The sequence below is a fragment of the Canis aureus genome, chromosome 16 (assembly GCF_053574225.1).
Source record: "Canis aureus isolate CA01 chromosome 16, VMU_Caureus_v.1.0, whole genome shotgun sequence".
Lineage (NCBI taxonomy): Eukaryota > Metazoa > Chordata > Mammalia > Carnivora > Canidae > Canis > Canis aureus.
Genome location: NC_135626.1, coordinates 8236948 through 8259343, shown reverse-complemented (window position 1 = coordinate 8259343; position 22396 = coordinate 8236948). Strand labels below are relative to the sequence as shown.

Genomic DNA, 22396 nt, shown 5'->3' with positions numbered 1-22396 from the left:
TTCAATCACATGGAAAACTTTTATTAAAACATTTTAAAATAGAATTTTCCAATATGTAAAACTTTGAACAATCCTTCCTGACCCTCCCCTGCTGTGACCCGAGCCAACGCACGGTTGCATCCTGGCCTGAAAGACGACAAATCCTCCCATCTGCTTTAGATGTGAAGCAGTTCTTGTTTGTCAGCAAATGCCTAGGACACCATAGGCCTGAGAAGTAAAACATGCCCAGACCCAAAAGATATGGCATTTCACACACTTTGATAAGACGGAAGTTGGGGGCCCTTTGCCATCTTGGCAAACACGTGGCCACAGTGTCAGTGACAGCAGCGTCGTCTCAACTGCAGGCCTGTCCTGGGGTTATCTGCACTGTGGTTAACAGACAGCGGACCAGGCGGGGTGGCCGATGTCACTGTCACTGGAGATAAAGACGCTCTTCTCCATCACTCTTCTCCAGAGTCAAAGAAATCAGCTGCGGGACACAAGCACCCAGAGCCACCTTGACAAGATGAGCTGATGGGGCTGGTCCAAGGGCAGTGTCCTTGTTATCAGCATGCACTGGCCTGTTTTCCGCGCTCGCCTCATGGCTGCCTGCACTTTGATTTCAGGTGCCACGAGCTCTTCTGACTTGGCTGATGCCCGCACAAGGGAGTTCCCTGCCCTTCACCCAATCACAAGGCTGGTGTCTCTAGGGTCTGGATGTCCCACAGGAGCAAGGACACGAAAAGGAGATACCCAAGTTATGGCCTCACAAAGGTGGCTGGCCAGCACTCAGTCTCTTCTGTAGGCAAGGGCCAAGGCTCGAGGAGAGTCGGTGTCATAGGAGAAGCTTCCACCCCCCCTCTTCATGCATCCATCTCCGATGCTGCTGACTTCTGGTGCCAATCTTGAAGATATATACATGGCTGGTTGGCCGGAGGCTGGGAAGTTTTCTCGGAGCCACAGCAATGAGGAAACCCCTCTCCCAGGCTGTGACCTGACAAAACCCACATATATTCAGCATGGAAACGGACCAGAGTTTAATAGCGGGGAGGGGGGCGGTGGGGAGAGGGCACCCATAATAACCAACATGAAATAGAAAAGATATGAACAAGCGATCAAGCATCTCAAGAGTTTTGGTTTCTGCTGTTTCTGTCTGGGTGTGTGTTTCAGTGCGAATGTCCACGTGGAGGACTGCTCCAGTGTGGCTCAGTGAAGAGGAGCTGAGAACGTGGTTGGTCTCAGGATCGGAAAGGAACACGGACACCCACTCAACTTCTCCAGCCACCAAAGCCCTGGACAGACCTGTAAGGAAGCACCGGGAGAGAGGCAGGTCAGTGCCTGCTGAGGAAGGGCTCCGAGGCTCATGCAACAGCCTGAGGTCCAAGTTCAGGACTCTGAATTTTTAACGTCATAGGATTCCACACAGAAGCACAGAGCTAGGATCAAAATATAAGACTGGAGGCCCGTAGGCAGCACGAAGCTCCTGAGACACTAATAGGGAATCAGGGAACAGCATCTCTCGGGTCCTGCCCTCCAGTCCTTGCTCATCGGAAGGCATACTCCTCTCTCTTATGCGTGGCCCCTGAGGAGGCCAGGCCTGGCACCTCCTGCTACACTCCTGCTGAGATCAGCAGGTTCACCAAACCCAAAACCTACTGCTGAACCCCCATGCTTCCAGGACAAGCTTACAAAACAGGAAAAACAGATACAAATATACAAATAGAGCAAAAGTTAGTAGTGTAATATTTTCACATACCACACACTCCTCCCTCCTTATTTAATGGCTGCAAACTGGAGGTGGATACTTACGAGTTAGATGATCCAAAGCTGAATCCTGAAAAAGATGGGAAGGGTGAAGTGAGTGCATGCACACATGCACTCAAGAGGCGGAGGGGCAGTCCCGGGCCCCACATCGTCCCTCCCTGCAGAGCCCTGTTGCCCCCCATCTGAAGGCCAGCGGAGGGTGGGGGTGGGGAAGAGGTGAGGAGCCTTCTTGGCATTTCAAGGTTCTTCTCTCCCCCACGGCCAGTGTGGGCTGTGGGTCCCTGGCATGGCGCCTCCCACTCAGCTGCTCTGGGGCCACACGGACCCCTTTCATTAGGAAACCATGGTTTCCTTTTCCCATTCACTTGCTGCTGCTTGGAGAAGCAAGACACTTGGGTACTAGGCCTGGTTCTGCGGCTTGCCCTTTGGCCCTTTGTCCAAATGGGCCTTGAGGGGGATTTTTTTTTCTTCATTTGTAAAGTAACAACGATGCCTCACTTCTGCACCTCATAAATGTTGCAGAAATAAAACCAGAAGAACATACGTATTCCACTATCTGAAGAAGCGTGGGTTCAACAAATCAGACATTTTGTCCAGTCTTTACATCTTATCTTTGGCATTTGCCACCTTTGATTTTTAAACCAAGATCTAGTAAGGCGATTATTATTATGGGTTCTTGTCTTGAGAGAAAATCAAGGCAGTCATTTTTTTCTTTGGTAAGAAATGGCACATTACATGTCTAATTAAAGCCTAAAAAGAACATTTTGTTTTTCACCCACTTTCAGCCTTTAAAATACTAAACAGAATTGTCAGGTAAAAACCACTCAATTCTTGGGTGGGGGGCAGGGTGTGCAGAGAGGTGGGGGGCATTTATTAAGGAGAATGCAGGAGGGATTACAGTGATGGAACAGGTCTGGCCGCCTACCTCCTGTGCTGGATCCAAAGCCAGAGAATCCCCCACTCTGGGTCCCAAAACCAGAAGTCTGTTGGGACAGTGATCCGAAAGTCGGAGCGTTCTGACTTGCGAGGGTGCCAAAGGATGTGGTATTGCTGCTGCTCCCAAACCTGGGTTCCAGTGAGAAAGCAGATGGTGGTTAGTGTGGCCATGTTGGCACCTGCTGTCCAGAGTCTCAGGCCTGCTCTGGCAGGCCTCAGGCTGCACGATACACAAATTGAGGGGACGTGCTTGGTTTAGACTAGTGGTCTCTCAGAAGTGGCAGGCTAGAGCCCAGAGCAAATCTCAGCTTTGGGAAGGAAGACAACAGGAACACGATACAAAAGCCAAATGGTCCGGGGTTTTAGCTTTTCTCCACTGTCTGGAAATTCCAGGTTATCTGGAAATGGAGCAGCACTACAGTTTTTTCTCTATCTCCAATAGTTCTTGGATTTCATCCCATCATTTTAGTTTCTTGTTTATCAACAACCTTCTTCCAGTTATTTGTCTTTAGCTTCTTTCTGGATCTTGATTCTATGGACTTTTCACAACAAGGTGATGGGTCTTCTGAAAGCAGACCCTTGGGGTGGTCCTGACTGGTCCTGCTCTATTCCTACTCCTGCTCCAGGCCTCCCAGGAACAGTGGGAGCTCCTCAAATGTTGGCCAGGGGCAGACATGGACCTGGGAAAAGGTGACAGAGTCACCTCATAACAGAGTCAGTACTTGTCAGCCTCTTTGACAAAATGGAACTAACCAGTCAGGATTTGTGTGGGTGAGCTCCCTCCCAAGGCAGAATATGATACTTTGCTACTAGTAAAGAAAATAGCAGGTTTCAGATAAATAAATAAACCTCAAGATTCCTAGTCAACCCCAAATCCTCCAACTCTGCAGTACCCTGTGCTGGGCGGCCACTGGAGACATCAGTGTCTGTTGGAACCTGCCAAGAATATTGGTTTAAGTTGGTCCAAACTCTCCTTTAAAAGCTTTTCTTAATTTTAATTCTTGGGGTTTCTGGGGGGAAACTTAAAGGAATCATTAGTTTCTACATGAAATCCAGGAAGCAATCTATCAACTCACTCACTTTCTGGAAATTTGCCAGCATTTCCACACCAATATCTTTCATGATATGGGGGAGGGCATATGAGTAAAAACATACTTTAGTTTACTTTCAAGATAAAGATGCTATCACCTTGTCTTTAAGATTCACCCCAAGTATCCCAACAATTCCCCCAAACAAAGCCCTCATCCCCTTCCCATGTCTTGAGCTTTAAGCATCCTGAGTCTTGTGCCCAGTGCCAGGACAAGGTCCACCAGATGCTGATTTCAGACACTCATATGTCCTTTGAATGAGGCACTTTGTAGTCATCACCACATATATTTTATTGGGACTCTGTGGTCTGGTGAAGGCTATTTATTTTCTCCTTGGGGTTTTGGCAACCAGACTGAATTTCTGGGGCCCTTAAAAGCAAATCCCTAATATGGCATTTTCAAGTGAGGATGTGCACAAGGCAGTAAAAAAGCAGCTCTGAGAGCTAAGCTGAGACTCTGAAATGTGTGGGGTGCCCAGTTAGTGCCCAGTGTGGAAGCTGGCCCATGGGACTGGGACCCACACACCCACTCTGGGGGTCTGGAGTGGAACAAAGGACAAAAGGAACGGTTTGCTCAAGGACAATGGGTCGGACGACACCACAGTCCCATGGAGAAAGAATGTGGTGAAAACTATTCACCTTGAACTCCCTAACAGAAATCACCACACAAGGGGCAGGCCTGGCTCTAAAGAAGCTAGGATGGGACTGTTTTTCTTCCTTATATCATCCTTTAGTTCCACCAGAACAGGGCCTGCCAACCAGTACTCTATGTTTTTGGCTAATGGCAACACAGCTCGCATCCACTCGCCTACTCGACAGTGTCTAGCTTAGAAGAAATGAGCCTTCCCAGAGAAGGAAGAGGCTTCCTGGACTGACTTGCTGATTTTGAGGGAGGCGGGCTTCAGCTCAGTCAAGAGTAGGGAAAATGCAAGAACTGTCCTGCCAAAATGGGCATGCTGGGCCCCAGTGCTTTCTCGGCCGTCCCCAGGTCCATCCCCGGGGGGGCTTACCCGAATCCTCCTGCGCTGGCAGCCGCAGTACCCTCTCCGAACACTTTGCCTCCCGTCGAGCCCAGAGGGCTTGTAAAGGCTGGGGCTGAACCGAATGCTGGCACCCCTCCAAACCCAGGGGATCCCCCAAAAGTAGGAGGGCTGCCAAACACTGGAGCAGCACCGAAGCCACCTGAGCAAAACAGAGGCAAACAAACAGAAACAGGGAAAAAGAAAGGAGACAGGAAGAGAAGACAATAAGTGGTGAGAAACCAAATCAAAAGAGGAAGGAAAAAGGGGAAAACAGGTTAGAAAATCAAATTAAAATAACTGTGACTTCTAAGTACCGAACCACCCCCTCCACTTCTAGCAGAAGGGTGGGGTCCACCAGGGGAGCTCCCTGGAGCTCTAAGAATCCAGCAGACCCTTGTTTGTCTATGAGACCCTCGATCCCTCCCATGGGCAAGGTGGACGTGTCAGCTCCCAGTCTCGTGGAATCAGATCGTCACCAAGAACCAGCCTGGTGCATTTCTGACCCCTTCCCAGCCCGACCACGTGGTTCTGAGACTCCTCACTGAAAAAGCATTCTGGAAAACTCTGGTCCCTGCCTGGCTGTCAAAGATGACAGATGTTGTTACTATCACGACTCAGGTAGGGCTTCTAGCTTCATGAAAATCCACATTCTAAAGCTAGAGCCTCAAAAAAAATAAAAAATAAAAAATAAAAAATAAAAAATAAATAAATAAATAAAGCTAGAGCCTCAAAGTCTCCTCTTGGGGAGAACCTATGAACTGGGTTACAGAAGAGATGGGAGAGGCACACGGCACTGGTGCTCAGCCAGGGGCTTTTTATTTATTTAAAGCCCTATGGCTCTCACATCTCTCCACAGTCTCGCTGCACAGAAAAATTTCTTAAAAATGCTTTCTCTCTGCAGTCAGGAGCAACTTCTCAATAAAAAAGCACACTGAATTTCCTCTCTGGAGGAAGGCTGCTGGATAAATGTGATAAAACAATCAATCAGCCCTGAGGAGAGCCATCGGAGTCCCTGACTGCTGAACGGGGGCTGGGGGGCTGGCACATGCGCAGGCCATCGTGCCGAAGGGCAGGTGCTCTGAGGTGGCCCCCTTGGATTGGCGGAGATGCATGCTGGGCGGGGAGACGGACTGTCCTTCCCTGAATATTCCTTCTGCTCTGGAGAGGGTTCCCAACCCCAAGATACTGTGTACCTTATTTTAGGCTATGAGCTGGGAACCTCAGTGAGTGTCTGTTGAACAGAATGGAATAAACTGTAAAAGAAAGGTGCTCTAGAACAGAGTATTTCTTAAAATGAGTGCTGGCCTAAGGAGCTAATGTGCTAAAGGGGATGACAGTGGCCTCGGTGCAACGAAGAGAGGCCAAGGACACTCTTCTCGCGCTTTGTGGAAAGTGAGTCCTGCCATCAGAGGCACGCATCAGGCCTTCTTCTTCTTTTTTTTTTTAAAGATTTATTTATTTATTTATTCATGATAGACATAGAGAGAGAGAGAGGCAGACACAAGAGGAGGGAGAAGCAAGCTCCATGCCGAGAGCCCAATGCGGGACTCGATCCCGGGACTCCAGGATTGCGCCCTGGGCCAAAGGCAGGAGTCAGGCCTTCTTATGTAAGCACAATCAGACTGCAAACTTCTGCTACCTGAATCAGGAAAGATCAAACTCTGGGCAGGAAAAGCTGTTAGCTGAATTCTTTCATTATTTGTTGTGATTCACTCCTGTGCTTACTTATCATTCCTAGTGAAGATACTTTTTGCTAGGGCTCATGTTTGGGTTAACATTCTAGATTTTCAAATCATGAGTGAAATTCCAAGCCATGATAATGGAGACTGTTGGGTTACAAATATAAGAGAGTGGAAAAAAAAAAAGTGCTAAAAAACCCTTGCAGTTGAATTATTTAAGACCGATCATAGATCTAGTTACATTTTCTTCCTAGACACACACAGCTGTACCTGGTGCCTTGCGCACAATATTACTCTGACTTCTTGGTGGAGGGTGAGTGAAATAAGAGAAGTCACAATGATACAGAAAATAAACTGGACTGGGGAGAGGAGGTGAGACACACAGAATCACACACACAAACGCACGCCCTCCCCACCCCCATATGCACACCCACCACACACACAATCACATATCACACACACACCCCACAGACACACACCATATACACACCTCACACACCAGATATACACCCCCCACCACATATACACCCCCACATACCACATACACACCCCTCATACATCCTCATACACACCAGACACACCCCCAAACACCAGACACACACCACACATATCACACACACATACACACACCAGACACACATCACATATATAACTCCCCCATGCAACACATACCAGACACAACCACACATACCACATATACACCCCCCCACATACCACAGACACACACACACAACATATACAACCCCCCACACCAGAAACACACATACACACCATATATATCACACATCACAGATACATATATCACATACACAACACATACAAACCACATACAAACTGACACCACATACACACATACATACCCCCCATATATACACCCCCCACATACAGATATACCACATACACCCCCCCCACATACACATATAACACACATATCACATACACACAATGCCCCCAAACAACAAACCTGGGTCATAGCTAAGTGAAACAGGAGGAAAATGATCACTCTATTATTTTTTGGATCTAGGCACTACTGATGCTAGGAAGGGTTCGACTGTATTAGATGCCATATTTTCATGATTTTCTTCTCCAGAAGAAACAGAAATTTGCTAATAATCAATGATAATAAAACACCTGACTTACTGAGGGCCCTCTGTATGCCACGTATAGTGCCAGGTGTTACACAACACTTTGCCTTAATTCTCCCAATAAACCCGGAGTCCCTGCCTTGCAGGGGAGGAAACAGGCTCAGAGAATATGTTATTTGCCTGAGATCAGCCAGCTGATGGTGGCAGTCCTGGGACTGAAGCAAGGGCTGTGTGACTCAAGAGAGCACCTACCACTGAACTGCATGTGTCACCCAGCCTCTCTCCACCGCAACCCCAGCAACAGGGCAATGGAGTGAGCCTGACAGGCTGGGAACGGTGGTTTGGGCCCACCTCTGTTTCCCTCACAAGTAATCTCCAGCACTATTATTTCCTAAGGTAATTGTACTGAGAGAGGATGGACACTTTTGGAATTTTTCAAAGACCCATCAAAATGATCCATCTAAAATCTGTCTTAAAGCAAAATGCCAACTGTGATGTCTTAGGCATTTGTATTGCCTCGGCAAGAAGGATGACTCCTTTATTTAAAGCAGCCTTTCCTTATGCTCAAGACTCTAGCACCTCCATCTACACCAGAAGCCCCCTGAGAACTGCCATTAAGTCCTGCAGGGAGAGCCAAAGTGCCAGAAGCACAGGGGACATGGGCTTCCTCTACCCTTAGTGTCACCTCTGTTGCTACCAGTTCATTCATCCCCTGCAGCTTTCTCTGTTGGAGTCTTCAGTCTGAGGCCTTTCACAGGGCAAAAAAACAGGAAAAATATTCGGAAAGGTAGAATATATTTTCTCTATGATTAAAAAAATAAAAGCATAAGATTCTCAAAGTCAACTGGGACCTGATTCCAGAATAAGAACGACATATAAGAAAAACACTTGAATAAAAAAAAAAAAAATTATCCAGTTCCTTAAAAAAAAAAAAAAGACGCCTTGATGATTAATGGATTAAAATTTCTCAGTCAAATGTCTGCTTTGTTAACTAGGACTCAGAGCTTTGTAGCTTTTTCATTTTTAAATCATTCACTGTGAGGAAGGGTGGGGCCAAAATAAAGCTGCAATGCTCATGTCTAGTGCATTTTAAGTTCTAGGAAGAATCAAACACTGCAACCAAAGACTAACCCACCCAAGCCACAGGTCTGAGTAATGGAGCACGATGTGTGGAAACCACAGCAATTTAGGTTCCAGAAGGTGGGATTCCAGGCATGGAATGTGGGACGGTCCTATGTCAGAGCCACCTATGCATCTGGTCCTTGGTAGGGTCTTTCCTCTCGAACTCACATAATTTTAAAGTCTCCCATACACACAAGGAACAAGAATCCTGACCACTCACCCTTGGGGAGTCTGCTTTAAAAAACTCCTTTCTCTGCAAACATCCTCCCCCACTCTGCCACTGATCTTTTTTGGGGAAAAAAAATCTTTTGACACAATTTTCCACGCAACAGGGATAGGAATGCAGACCCTCTGAAGATCTGAGACAGAAAGAGGACAGAAAGGCAGTTGACAGAAATGAAGTGTTTTTTTATCTACATATGTATTGTTCCTTAAATTCTGAAATTACAAATGTAGCATATGATATAGAAAGTCACACAGTTCACAAAGATATACTTTAAAAGTAATGCTGGGATAAGAAGTAGTGCTAGCGATGCCCTTTACTCTGGAATCCACTAGCTGTGGGAAGTAACTACGCTGTATACTTGCAGTAAGTGGATGTTGTATGTGTACATGTAATATACTTATGTATGTTATGCTAAAAAAAAAAAAAAGTTTTGAGAAAGAGAACAAATGAAATAGACCCCAAAACTAAGCAGATCATCTGTCTTGCCCATGACCTGGAATGGGACCCAAGCTATTCTGTGACTTGGGTGCTTTCTTGTTTATATTTTAGTTATCACTGTTTTGTATGTTCTCCTACTTTGGTTGCTCTGCACTTGCTACATATTTACATTCTTGCTTTGGGCATGTCTCAGGAGACCTAGAACAGTGTTAGGAACACAACAGATGCTCAGTAAATATAAAAATGAATTAGGGAGGAAAAGTCACTTCATCCATACTCAATCCTACTCCCTTGAGAGCCACCCTAGAGAGATCTCCTTCCAGGTGTCCATGCATATGTAAAAACACATCTAAAAATCACCACAGCTATTAAGTATCAGAGTACCTGTTTTATTTGGAGTAGAGAACCCGAAGCCTTGGGATGCCACACTTCCTCCTCCAGAGCTGAAAGTGCCTGCAGGTTTCTGCTCCCCAAACGATGAGCTGGCAAATCCACCAAATGTCTTGGCCCCACTGTTTCCGAATAGATTAGAGGTATCTAAAGAAAGGAGGAACATGTTGAGGGAGATCAGAGGTAGAAAAATGTCCTTATCTACTTGGAACAGAAGAAAAAAAACTGCAGCTAGGTGTTTGAGGAGAAGCAAATGACAAGTCTGGGACTCAAGGGAGCTGGGCTGTAGTGAGCACCTTCTCTGATTTGCCCACATGTTAATAACAAATTCTTAATCTCTGGGAGCCCAGACTCTGGATTCTAGGGGAACACCTTCCAGGGAGGGGGGTGCTGCAACAGGCCCAGCAAAGACGCTCCTTTGCAGAAACGCATCTGTACCCCCATGGGGATCAGGTCTCTCTACCAGCTTCCCATGAGACTGTTTTCTCCTGAAGAATAGGGCTTGCTTTCATTCATCTCCTCCCATGAAAACCAACTTCACGCTTTGTAGAGCTAGAGAAAAAAAAGTCAGAGTAAATCCAAACCATGCTTAATGGCTACCAGCTTCCCGATTTTATAGTCAGGTTGGGCCTCTTGGCTGTTGCCGGATCTCCTCAAGGAATGGCAGCAAAACAAGAAAAACCACAATGCTCCTAACTCTGATCTTGGCGGCGGGGGGGGGGGGGGGGGGGGGGGGGGGGGGGACAGACACGACTAAAGATATTATGAAGAATGTAAGAGGTAGCAAGACTTGCAGTCTGATTTCCTTTTCCTAAGCAGTTCAATGAAGCCCTTGACCTTTCAGATGGTTATCTAGGTGGGTCACTCCCTCTACACACTGAATCTACACCAAAAATGAAAGGAATAAAGGAAATGAACTCCTAAAGACCAAGATGGGTAAGAAGTGTTTTGCCTGTTACAAGAAATGCAAATCTGACCAGTAATGCACAAGTAGCCAAAATTGTACACATAGGAGCACTTGGGTAACACAAACAGCACACCATCAGGAGTTTTTCTTTCACCTTTTGGGGGGAGAAGGTAGAGACAACTCACACTTCACTACCATGTTTGGGTGGGCATTTTGTTAAAATAAGTTTGAGCCCAAAGGCGGTGGGGTGAAGCTGTCCTGAAATGGGGTCAAGGCTCAAAGGCACGGGAGTAAGTGGGGCACTGAACTGATGCTCCTGGTAGTGACAGGGCACATGCCACATTAGCAAGTGAGAAGTGTAAACATCTATATGAGGCCAGTATGGCCCTGAGCTGATTAGGTGCTTCCAGTGAAGGTGATGGAGGGAAGGGGAGGAGAGGAACTCACTTTCAAAGTCCAGGTATATGAAAGTGTCCCACCTCGAACCTGTCAATCCCAAGGTCCCCCATCTCACTCTGCTGCCAATCCTACCCAGGCGTGAGATGCGACTGCTCATAGTTGCAGTTGCAATGCTCTTGATCTACAATCCAGGAACTGAATAGCTTACCTCAGGGACATGACCACCTTGAATTTCTAGGCACCAATACATGGAACCCCCGGCCACCACATGGTCATTTGCTCTGTGAAACTCCTGGTGGTGGGCAGCCCGGGTGGCTCAGTGGTTTAGTGCCACCTTCAGTCCAGGGCCTGATCCTGGAGACCCAGGATCAAGTCCCACGTCGGGCTCCCTGCATGGAGCCTGCTTCTCCCTCTGCCGGTGTCTCTGCCTCTCTTTGTGTCTCTCATGAATAAATAAATTAAATCTTAAAAAAAAAAAAAAAAAACTCCTGGTGGTAGTTGGAGCACCTGGCTAGCAGTGTGCCAGGCACTGATGGTGGGAGGGGTGCACAAGCTCCTTTTCATCACCCTCATACATGGTACCACAGGATTATCCATTCTTCTATTGTAAAGGGACTTGTAGGTGGAGTTTACAAAAATGTCCTCTTGAACAGCCTGAGCTTTCCGTCAGGGAGCTAGCTTAGAGGCCACATTATATTCTTGCGGTGGCAGTACACTCGACAATGGTGGTGAAAAACGGGCTATCCAGCCATTCCTTTTACTTGGTACCTCAGGAATAGAGACTGCAACTTTCCGACTTCATTAGTACTCATGTGGCAAAAATTCCAAATAGCAAATCAAGTCAAGTGCGAGATTTGGGGCTAGCTCTCCTCTTGGAGAAATCTGAGACACAGAGGTGAAGTGATTTTACCAGGATGATATTGGGAGACTGAAATGCCTGAAGTCAGAGAACACAGAAGCTTCTAGGCAGATTTACCCCTTCACCTTGGAGACTCCTCTGTCTGAAGATGCTCATGGACATTACAGTGGAGTACACAGGTGTTCTGCAGTCAGCCCTGGCTCAGGCTACCTAGTAGCTGTGGGCAAGGACTTCACCTTCCCAAGTCCCAGTTTCTTCTGAGATAAAATGGGGACAGTGAGGGGGGAGAGGGTGTCCACATGGCTGCGGTGAGGATCAGATGAGCTGACGTGTGCAGAGTGCCCAGTTGGGCCGATGGCAGATCCTCTCCTTAGGATACAAAACTTCCCGTTTCTTTAACTCCTCCTCCTGCTACATCCCACTCGTGTTCACCATAAGAAGACACAGAGCAGATCAGTGGCAAAAAACAGTAATCCTTTTCATTTTGCAAAGATCATGAGTTAAACCAGTCAAGTTGTAACAGTTTTCGTTCACAGTCTCAAGAGGAGCTCTACATGTTGAAACGTTTTAGGATTTATTTAAGCTGCTCTGAAGCAAAGTGGCATTAAACGAGGTCTGCTTCTGTTTCCACAGTCGTCAACGTGCTGCTCGGTTCTCTTAGTGGTTCTAAAATAACATAGTCCCTGGCTCTGGAAATACAAGTAAGAGGGTATCTTCGTTGTTGGAACAACATATCATTGTAGTAGATACCTCTTCACTTGTGGGCAGAGCAGCCCAGAGAGAGCCCGTCGTCACAGAGCTGTTTGGTGGCTTCTACTCTCCAGGGTGGCAAGGCCAGGGACAAGTGGCATCTGCTCTGGGCCTCCCCCTGCTGGCACGACATGGATCCTCTTGGGTCCTTTTATTTGGCAAAAAACACTTGCATGACCCAACACTGGGGCCAACCCTACTTCAGTTAAATTATATCTGGTATAAATTTGATATAAATACCATCACAAAGACCAGCTCCCATTTCCTTCTGCAGGTCTAGAGTCACCAATTAGAATTTCACACACACTGAGAAGGGGCTTCTCAAGAAGCTCTAGTACAAGATTTTTTTTTCTTTAAAGATTTTATTTATTTATTCAAGAGAGACACAGAGAGGCAGAGACACAGAAGAAGCAGGCTACATGCAGGAAGCAGGATGTGGGACTCAATCCCCAGACCTGGGATCATGCCCTGAGCCAAAGGCAGCGGCTCAACCACTGAGCCACACAGGCATCCCATCCAGGATGCTTTCTAAGACATTTTCTTCCAGAACAGTTGTAGAGGGAGGCCTTGCGGGCCCAAACAGATTCTTCCCAAATGGCTTCTTTATCCTCACCCAAGTATGTCTTTCAGGCCTCTGGACAGATAGAATGTGCTGAAAATGGTTCTAACCAGTGTCCTCAGCACAACACTTGAGGCAGTAAGTCCTGACAGGTGACAATGTACAGTGGTGCTGAATTTTAAGTGACCCCAGGGGTTAACAGTGTATCTCAGGTAGTCTCTGGGGAAGACAGAGAACAGAAACCTTTACAAGGTGGGAGTTGGATAAAGAACATGCCAACTCCAAGCAACAGTATTCCCAGCTTGTCTTTCTCATTCAGGGCAGAGGTCTAATTATTTCTCAGGGCTAAAGAGGGCAGCTTCAGGAGCGGGTGACCTGGGGCCTGAATGTCACAAGGGAAATTGCTGGTTGCTCAATCTGGGCTCAGATACCTATCTGCAGGGGAGCGTGTTCGATGCCACAGAGAATGAGCCCGAGGGCTGTCAGACAAGACACACTGGGAAGAGGATCTGTGCTCCGCTGCAAGGCTAGGAAGAACTCAGGAGGCAACAGGGTAGATCAGAATTCTGGAAGCATACTCAGATGAAACCCTGGCTGCTCCCCCTAACTGCTGCTACCTCTGTAGGTCCAAAACCCTTCTCTGAACCTATTTCTTTATTGGTAAAACAGGGAAAGCCACACCTCAAAGTACTGTTGTAAGAAATGGTTAGCCCAACTACACTGAGCATCTAGCACATAATAGATGGTCCATAAAGATCCACTGTCTTCCACTTCATGTCACAGGAAGGTGACACGAGGGCTGTGGGATTCCGGAGAGAGAGAGAGGTCACTGTGGACCCCTATGACCCTCAGGTCAAGCTGCACATGGGTGCAGACTTACAGTCACCCTTAAAGGAAGGGGAGGTTCGGTGGGTGGAGTGGAGGGAGCAGGTGAGCCCTGCCCCTGAAGCCAGGAGTAGGGTGAGGGGCGTGTGTATGAAGGTCGGCCAGCAGACAACCTGGCCAAAGCAGAGGGAACATGTTAGGAGAACAGAAAAGAGTGTAGGAACAGTTCACAGAGGGCCCTGACTGCTGACTTCAAGTAAGTGGGAAGCTGCCAGGGGTTGTGTGCAGGGAGAATGGTGAAAGCAAAGCAGAGTTAAAAACACTCTACTTGGTGTGAATGTCCAGATGCCTGGAGAGGAGGCTGGAAGCAGGGAGGGGGATATGCGGACTGCTGTGATAACCTAGAGGACAATGGGGGACATGCCTCCAAGGACAGAGAGAAGCAGCAGCAAAGGAACCAGTGGAAAGGCAGGAAGAGAACCAGGAGAACCATCTATATGGCCTAGGACAGATGTTGTGCTCCAAGTGCCAAATATTGCCAAGTCACCCAAAAAGAAAGAGGTGACCCATGGTTTGCAGAAAGCTGCCTTAGTTCTGGTGAGGACAATGCCTGTCCCGGGATGACTTCTAGCTTTTCCTCTTCCAAGGCTCTTCCTCTTCTCCTGCACCTGGTCCTCAGGCTACAAAGGCTCCTGTCCCTTCCACTATTGAATCCTATCTTCAGTTTTAAAAACAAAATACTGTTGGGACACCTGGGTGACTCAGTGGTTGAGTGTCTTGCTTTCAGCTCAGGGAGGGATCCCAGGGTCCTGCAATCGAGTCCTGCATCGGGCTCCCCATGGGGAGCCCGCTTCTCTCTCTCCCTATGTTTCTGCCTCTCACTGTGTGTCTCTCATGAATAAATAAAATCTTTAAAAAATTAAAAAAATAAAAACAAAATAATGTTTAAGTCTTTCTGGTACCTGAAACTTCTCTTGCCATAAAAGTAAACTGCCAGTTAAAAAAAAAACTAACATTCAGGAAAATAAAGACCAGTAGGTGTCTGGTATCATGAATGTATAATCTTACAAAAGCATCTGCTTTGATTTTAAGGCAGAATTAAAGCTTCGGAAACAACAGTGTGCCAGTGAACAACGGACTAGGGGTAGGGGAGGGCAGTGCTGACTTGCAGCGTTGTCCAATTCCCATCATATAAATACTCACGTAACAGTGGAGTTCAGGCTCTCCAACATGATGTACACTGGGTACAACTGGAGAGAGATGTGCACAGTTGGCTCCCACAAGCCAGGGCAAGCCATCTCTAGTCCCCCACTGAGGAAAGGCAACTCTTTGACAGGTAAGGTGTAAGGGATGAATCAGCAAGGAGGTAAGGGGTTTTTACTTTTTCATTCTTTATTTTAAGATTTATTTATTTGAAAGAGAGAGTGCACGCATGAGAGAAAGAGAGAGAGAGAGAGAGAGAGAGAGTGCAAGCGTGCACAGGAGCAGCGGGGGGAGGGTAGAAGGAGAAGCAGACTTCCTACTGTGCAGGGAGCCTGATGTAGGACTTAGGACCTTAAGATCCTGAAACTGAACCGAAGGCAGACACTTAACTGACTGAGCCACCCAGGCACCCCGGAAAGGGGTTTTTAAAAGGATACAACGTGCCTAAGTTTCAACAAAACTGGTTTATAACACAATCTCGTAGATGGTAACCTACCTATGGGAGAAACTCATATTTCTAAGTAGCATGTTACTGAGTGGTTCTTCTGTGCCGGAGGCTGTTTTGTACATTATATATGATCTAGTAGAGTTCTAGATCTGCCACTTCCTGGCCTTGTGACTTAAAAAAAAAAAAAAAAATTCACCTAACCATTCGGGGCTTGTTTCATCATTGGAAAATGGAGAGAGTGCCACACAAGGATCCTATTGTCTAAGTATGTGCCGTGAAGTCCTGCAGTCCCATGCTAAGAGCTGGGGGGAAAGGCTGGGAAACCACCCAGACGCATCTCTGGTTCTTGACCCTTGCTTCCAAGTACATCTACTTTTATCTGTTCTAAGCATCAAGAATTCTGCTTAGAAGTTTATCTGCAGAAGTAGTTTTTGAAAACCACTAGACTCAATTTCTACGATCTCTCTATTCTAGGATTTTAAATTCCTCTTGGCAGACAGGAAGCAAAGATTTCTAATCATATACCTTCACAAGTGAAGAAGTCTGTGTCTCTAGACTATAATCTTTCTTTATATACTTTTTAGGTGGACAGTGACATCAAAACAACTCATCAGTGAATCTGGAGACTCAGAACAGAGAACTGTGCTTTGAACTGCATAAGTCTTAACGTGAAGGAAGATCTATCTTGTTCTGTAGAACATTAGCTCCCGATTTGCGAAGATCTTGTGTGGCACAGCAGACAAGAGGTGTTCCGTGGGTAGCATGTTAAATGAGGGAAGCAGAGAGGAAGATGACAGGCCCCCAACTTTCCGTATCGGCCTCCATCGGCAGCGGAGTTTTCTTTTTTTTTAGGACTTAAAAAAAAACCCCAAATTTCTTTTATTTCCAACTATGAATAGACAGATCAACAAAGAATTTGAAAAATTAGCCAGAGCAGAACGATACAGCTTCATTTGAAAATAAGACAAAAATGTAAGAGATGAGAAATAATGAAGGCTTCAAGTTTTGGGCAACATTTCCCTGTGGCAGCTGAATTTTAAAGCAAATTCAGAGTGAGTACGACACAACGAAAATCCAGATGCTCTTCTCCAAGCATACCCAACTTGCTCTGCTGCTCTCATTTATGCCTGTCCACTCGCATTCACTTCAAGTCATTTCAATCCCAAAAAACAGAGCAATCTGGGCCTTGGGAGAGAATAGGGGAGGAACTCAATGCACAGATCCTCACCCTGCAGCTCCGATGTCTTTTCATAATTATACAGGACATCTCATTAAAAAACTGAAAACCGAAAAGCAAAATCAAAACAGATCACACTGCTTTGATCCATGTTAAATGGGCCTTCTAGATCTTCTCTTTCCTTTCTACACTTGTCACCAAAGCTCTGCTCGCACCACAAGGATGACAATGGCATTATGGGGCCAAGGGACTGGGAAAATGGTCTCAACTTACTTGGGGTGGCTGCAGATCCAAAGCCCCCGCTGGCTGAGCTGAATGGGTTTTTGTTGGCTGCATCCTGGCTGGGTTTCCCTCCAAGGCCACTGAAGAAACCTCCCCCTCTTCCAGTGTTTCCAGACCCAAACACACTCCCACTGGAAGAGGGCTGCTGGAAAACAAAAGGGGCAGGAAGTGAGATAGGATGAGAGGTCATCGTCAAACGGCAGGCCACATCCGTGGAAAGGAGGCATTCACAGCTGGGACAGATGGAAAAAGCAAGAGTACTCTGATTAGTTCTGGGACAGATACTCTAACAACCACACAAGAAGCTGGACTCTGGACAGGCACTTCCTACAAATCAGAAGTTCTCAAGCTATTCCATGTTCACAGTTCTCTGAAAACATGATTTAGGGGAGGAGGGAACTTTGAATGTTTATCTGCTCTGCTGCCTGTAGTCTCTGCTTGACACAATGCCAGGGGCAGGAAAACCTATCCCTCAAGGATTCCCCCAAATGAGAAAGTTTAAAAACATTTCTGGACAATTATGAACACGACTGATTTTGATTCCTCCAGTATTTGGCTGAACTCATCAGCAACTGATGAAAAGTGATTTACACTGTCTTTTCTCCCAATTTGAGTACTTTTATTTCATAATGACTTTCCCATACTGCAGAAATAAGCTCAAATTAGCTTCCATTGTTGAAATGATGACCATGGCTGAATTTTGTCCAAGTCTGCAAATCTTATGCTTAGAGGAGGCTGCTAACTTAGGGTGCTTGCTGACTCAAAGCTGTCTCAGGCATCACACACTATTTCTGTTTGGAAATTCGTTAGGAAAGACCAGTGCTAGATTTGAGGGACCATTAATATTAGTTAAATGTGATGTCTTCTTGGATGATAATGTAGAATTAGACAGACTTTTAGAAATGGGTTATGTGGGGGTGCCCCTCAGGTGGTTAAGCGTCTGACTCTTGATCTCAGCTTATAAGGTCTTGTTCTCAGGGTGGTGAGTTCAAGTCCCACACTGGGCTCCACACTGGGTATGGAGCCTAGTTCCAAAAAACAAAAGAAAACAAAAACAGAAATGGGTTACTAATGTACAGAAATCTTATAGAAGTGTCCTTCAGGGATGCCTGGGTGGTTCAGTGGTTGAGCAGCTGTGTTTGGCTCAGGTCATGATCCTGAGGTCTGGGATTGAGCCCCACATCAGGTTTCCTGCAGGGACCCTGCTTCGCCCTCTGCCTGTCTCTGCCTCTTTCTCCGTGTCTCTCATGAATAAATAAATAAAATCCTAAAAAAAAAAAAGTGTCCTTCAAAGGCAGACAGAATGGTGTCTCTGAAATGGGAATAATGAACTATCCAGCTCAAAACAATTAAATGTGCTAAGAAACATGATGCACTTTAGAATAGCGCCTGAAATATAAACACATGCTCAGAAAACAGCTGCTGTTTAGTATTTTCACAGTGATGGGAACAGACCAATGACTGAGCACTTTCTAGATGCCAGGCATTTTTCTAACACTTCACACTAAATCACACCTCCAGAGGGCCACCTTTGAAACAACTCCCTAGTGCGTCCCCTCAGGGGCACAGCCACCACACTGGTCTGAGCCACCTAACCTTACTATACAACTTAACCGATGTCCTGCTTCCACTACAATCTCTGTTCAAACAGCAGCTAGAATAATATCTACGAGTGGCAGTCAGACCATTAAATGCATTAATTAAAAATTCTACAAGATCCTCCATCATCTGGCCCCAGTCTACCTCTGACATCATCTTTTAGCATCTCTCCTTCCCTCTCCCCTCAACATGGTCCAATTTACACTGGTCTTTTGTACTTGAATGCGACAGGCTAATTTTAAGACACTTGTCTCTAACTCCCTTTTTTTTCTCCCTAAATTTCTTTAAAACAACAATAACAGTTTACTACAACCACTTAACGATGAGTAAGAGTTTTTTAAAACCTGGAATCCAATCACAAAAGCATAGGCTTTGATAACTAATAGCCAAACTTTGAAAGGAAGGAAGGCATGGCAATGAATCCAAGCATCATACAGAAAATATCAGACTTCGTAGCTGACTTCCATGCATCAGACCAAAACACAGTCAACTGCCAATATGTGGATATTTTCACCCTACCAAAAGATGGCAATTTCAGATGGCTCGACCTAAATGGTAAAAATAGGATCTGAAAAATAATGGCTACCTGCAGAAATGAATAGATGGGGATCACAAAAGTGAATGTGAATTGATAGTTATTGCAACCTCAGAAATAGGTTAGAGAGTCCCATTCATTTTTTTTAAAATTTTTATTTGTTTATTCATGAGAGACAGAGGCAGAGACACAGGCAGAGGGAGAAGCAGGCTCCATGCAGGGAACCTGATGGGGGACTCGATCCCGGGACCCCAGAGTCACAGGCAGGCACTAAACCACTAAACCACTGATCCCACCCAGGGATCCCCCCCATTCATTTTATTTTATTTTATTTTATTTTTTTTCCCATTCATTTTAAATACAATAAACTACTACAGTTTTAAAACTTTAAATTATGGAAAATCTTAAAAGTGTACAGAAAGTAATGCTATTACCCCAGGCCCATCATGCAATTTTGATGAACTCATGGCCAGTTGATCTTTATCTATACTCCATTTATCTCCCCTCATCTTTTATTAGTATGAAGCAAATCCTAGACATCTTATCATTTGAACCACTGATTTTTCTAATATAATCTCTAAAATAAACTATAACCATACCATTATCATGCCTTAAAAATGAACAATTCTTTAATATCATGAAATAGGCAGTTACTGTTTAAGATCCAACCTCATAATGTTGCCAAAATAAATAAATAAAATAAATAAAAAAAAAAATCAAAGTTGAACCTCCTTAAGCCTCCAGACCCAACCCTCACTTCAAAGGAAGGAACAAAGGGCAGGGGACCAAGTTAACTGGGAGCTGTAACACAGGAATGCAGTCAGCAACCAGATCACAGGAAATTCTACCGAACAACTGAATTATGAGAAACGAGGGGAAGAGATACAATGAAGAGTTATCTATGGAGACATACTCAGGAGACCTATCAAGCAGTCTCAATGTGTGGACTGGATTTGATCCTAATACAAAGAAACAAATATAAAAAGGAAAAGGAGACAGTGATGAGACTTCAGAAAGGCATTTCCTGACTATGTATGTAACCTAAATCCTTTTCCCTCATTATTTATTCTCTTCATAGTACTCAAACTCTCTGAAATGAACTATTTTAATAAAGACTCTATCAAATGTAACCTTCCAATTTATGAACAATGGATGTCCTTCCATTTTTTTAGATCTTTAATTTCTTTAAACAATATTTTATAGTATTCAGAGTATGTTTTACAGTTATTTTGTTAAATTTATTCCTAAGTATCATACTCGTTTTGATGTTATCAAAAATCGAATTGTCTTACTTTCATCTTCAGATAGTTCATTGTGAATGTATAGAAATATAATAGATTTTAAAAATATTAATCTTACATCCTACAACTGAACCCATTTATTAGTTCTAACAGTATTTTAGTGGATTCCTTAGGATTTTCTATTTACCTGATCATGCTATCTGCAGATAGTTTTACTTTCTCCCTTCCAATCTAGATGCCTTTATTTCATTTCCTTGCCTAACTGACCTGGCTAGAATCAACATGTGCTTTTGAGATTCATCTATATTGCTGCATGTGTTGGTCATTCTTCTCTTTAGACTGCTGAGCAGTATTCCATTGCAGGAGTATGCTGGTGTTTACTAGTATCCTGGTAAACATCTGGATTGTTTCCAGGTTTTAGCTGTCATAAACAAAGCTGCTAAAAGCATTAAGTCTTTTTGTGGACCTTTATTTTCAGCTTTTGTGGGTAAATACCTAGGACTGGAACTGTTAAACTATAAAAATAGTACATTTTTCAGATTTATTGCCAAATGGTTTTCCAAATCACTAGGTTATCATCCCACCAGCAACATATTCAGAGATCTACTTGCTTTAGATCTCCACATTTGATTTTGTTAGCTCTTAAATTTTAGTGATTCTAGCAGCTATGGAGCAGTGTCTTATTGTGATTCCAATTTGCGTTTCTCTGATGACTAATGACAACAGGCAAGTTTTCACATGCTTATTGGCCATTCATATCCTCTTTTGTAAAGTATCTAAGTACTTTGCTTACTTTTTAAAAGTTCTTTATATATTCCTTATATAATCTGGACAGAAGCCTTTCATTTGGTACATTATATTTTCTCCCAGTCTATGCCCTGCCTTTTCACTTCATAACAGTCTTTTGATGAGTATTACTTTCAAATTCTGATGGAGGCTACTTTCTAAAGTTTCTCCATTAATGCTTACTGCTTTTTGTGTTCTAAGATATCTTTGTTTACCTAACAATGGTTTTTTAACAGTGGCACTAGCCTTTTGGGCTGGATAATTCCTTGTTTTGGAGGGATATATGTTGAGCAGCATCCCTGGCCTCTAACCCCCTAGATGCTGACAGTATCCCCTACTCCTGAGGACCAAACAGGTCTCCAGACATTGTAATTGTGGAATTCTCCCACAGGGATGGGGGTAGGGGTGGAATTGATACCATTTGAGAACCACTGGTCTGTGCAAAAGGAGCAAAAGAAGGCTTTTTGCTCCGGATGTCACATATTTAACATCTCCTCATAACCATACAATACATTGTTTCCCAGTATGGCCTGAGTCTTTTTTAGCTGCTTTAAGATTCTACTCCTTGTATTTGGTTTTCAGAAGCTTATCTATGATGTGTCTAGATGTGGTCTTCTGGCATTTATTCTGTTTAGGGTTCACAGAGTTTCTTGGGCTTCAGGATTTGTTTTTCCATACATTTGGAAAAGCTTGGCCATTTTTCTTCAAGTACTTTTGTCTGTCTCCTTGCCTTCAAGGACTCAAATTACAAACACTCCAGACTGCCTGATACTTTGTCACACAGGTCATTAATGTTCTGCTTGGTGGGTATCTCAGTCTGAGTTTCATTCAAAACATTGTTTACATATTCATTTTAAGTAGGCTCCACACCAATAAAATGGGGCCCTCAGATCAAGAGTCACATGTTCTGCCAACTGAGCCCCATTCCGAGCTTCACTTCAGATAATTTCTGAAATAATTTTTGACACGTGTTCAAGTTCACGGTTTTTCTGTAGTACTCACACTGCTGGTAAGTCTGTCTAATCATTTTTAATTTCAGATACTAGATTTAAACTTTTTTTTTTTTCTGAAGATTTTATTTACTTATCCATGAGAGAC

The 22396-nt window shown here is 44.8% G+C and overlaps 1 protein-coding gene across 5 annotated transcripts in view; it reads right to left on the bottom strand.

The window, feature by feature from the left end:
* NUP214 (nucleoporin 214) overlaps positions 1–22396 on the bottom strand; it is a 103450-nt gene continuing 81054 nt past the window's right edge. For 3 of the 5 annotated variants that reach the window (XM_077851086.1, XM_077851087.1, XM_077851091.1), the window contains 6 exons: positions 17129–17282; positions 9723–9875; positions 4777–4948; positions 2669–2808; positions 1789–1813; positions 1–1281 (listed from right to left, as the gene is read on the bottom strand). In XM_077851086.1, the coding sequence (XP_077707212.1) occupies positions 1248–1281; positions 1789–1813; positions 2669–2808; positions 4777–4948; positions 9723–9875; positions 17129–17282 (678 nt within the window). In that variant the 3' untranslated portion in view covers positions 1–1247. Of the gene's footprint in view, positions 1282–1788; positions 1814–2668; positions 2809–4776; positions 4949–9722; positions 9876–10191; positions 10281–17128; positions 17283–22396 lie in introns of those variants that run through there. The other 2 variants (XM_077851088.1, XM_077851090.1) reach the window with 2 other exon arrangements.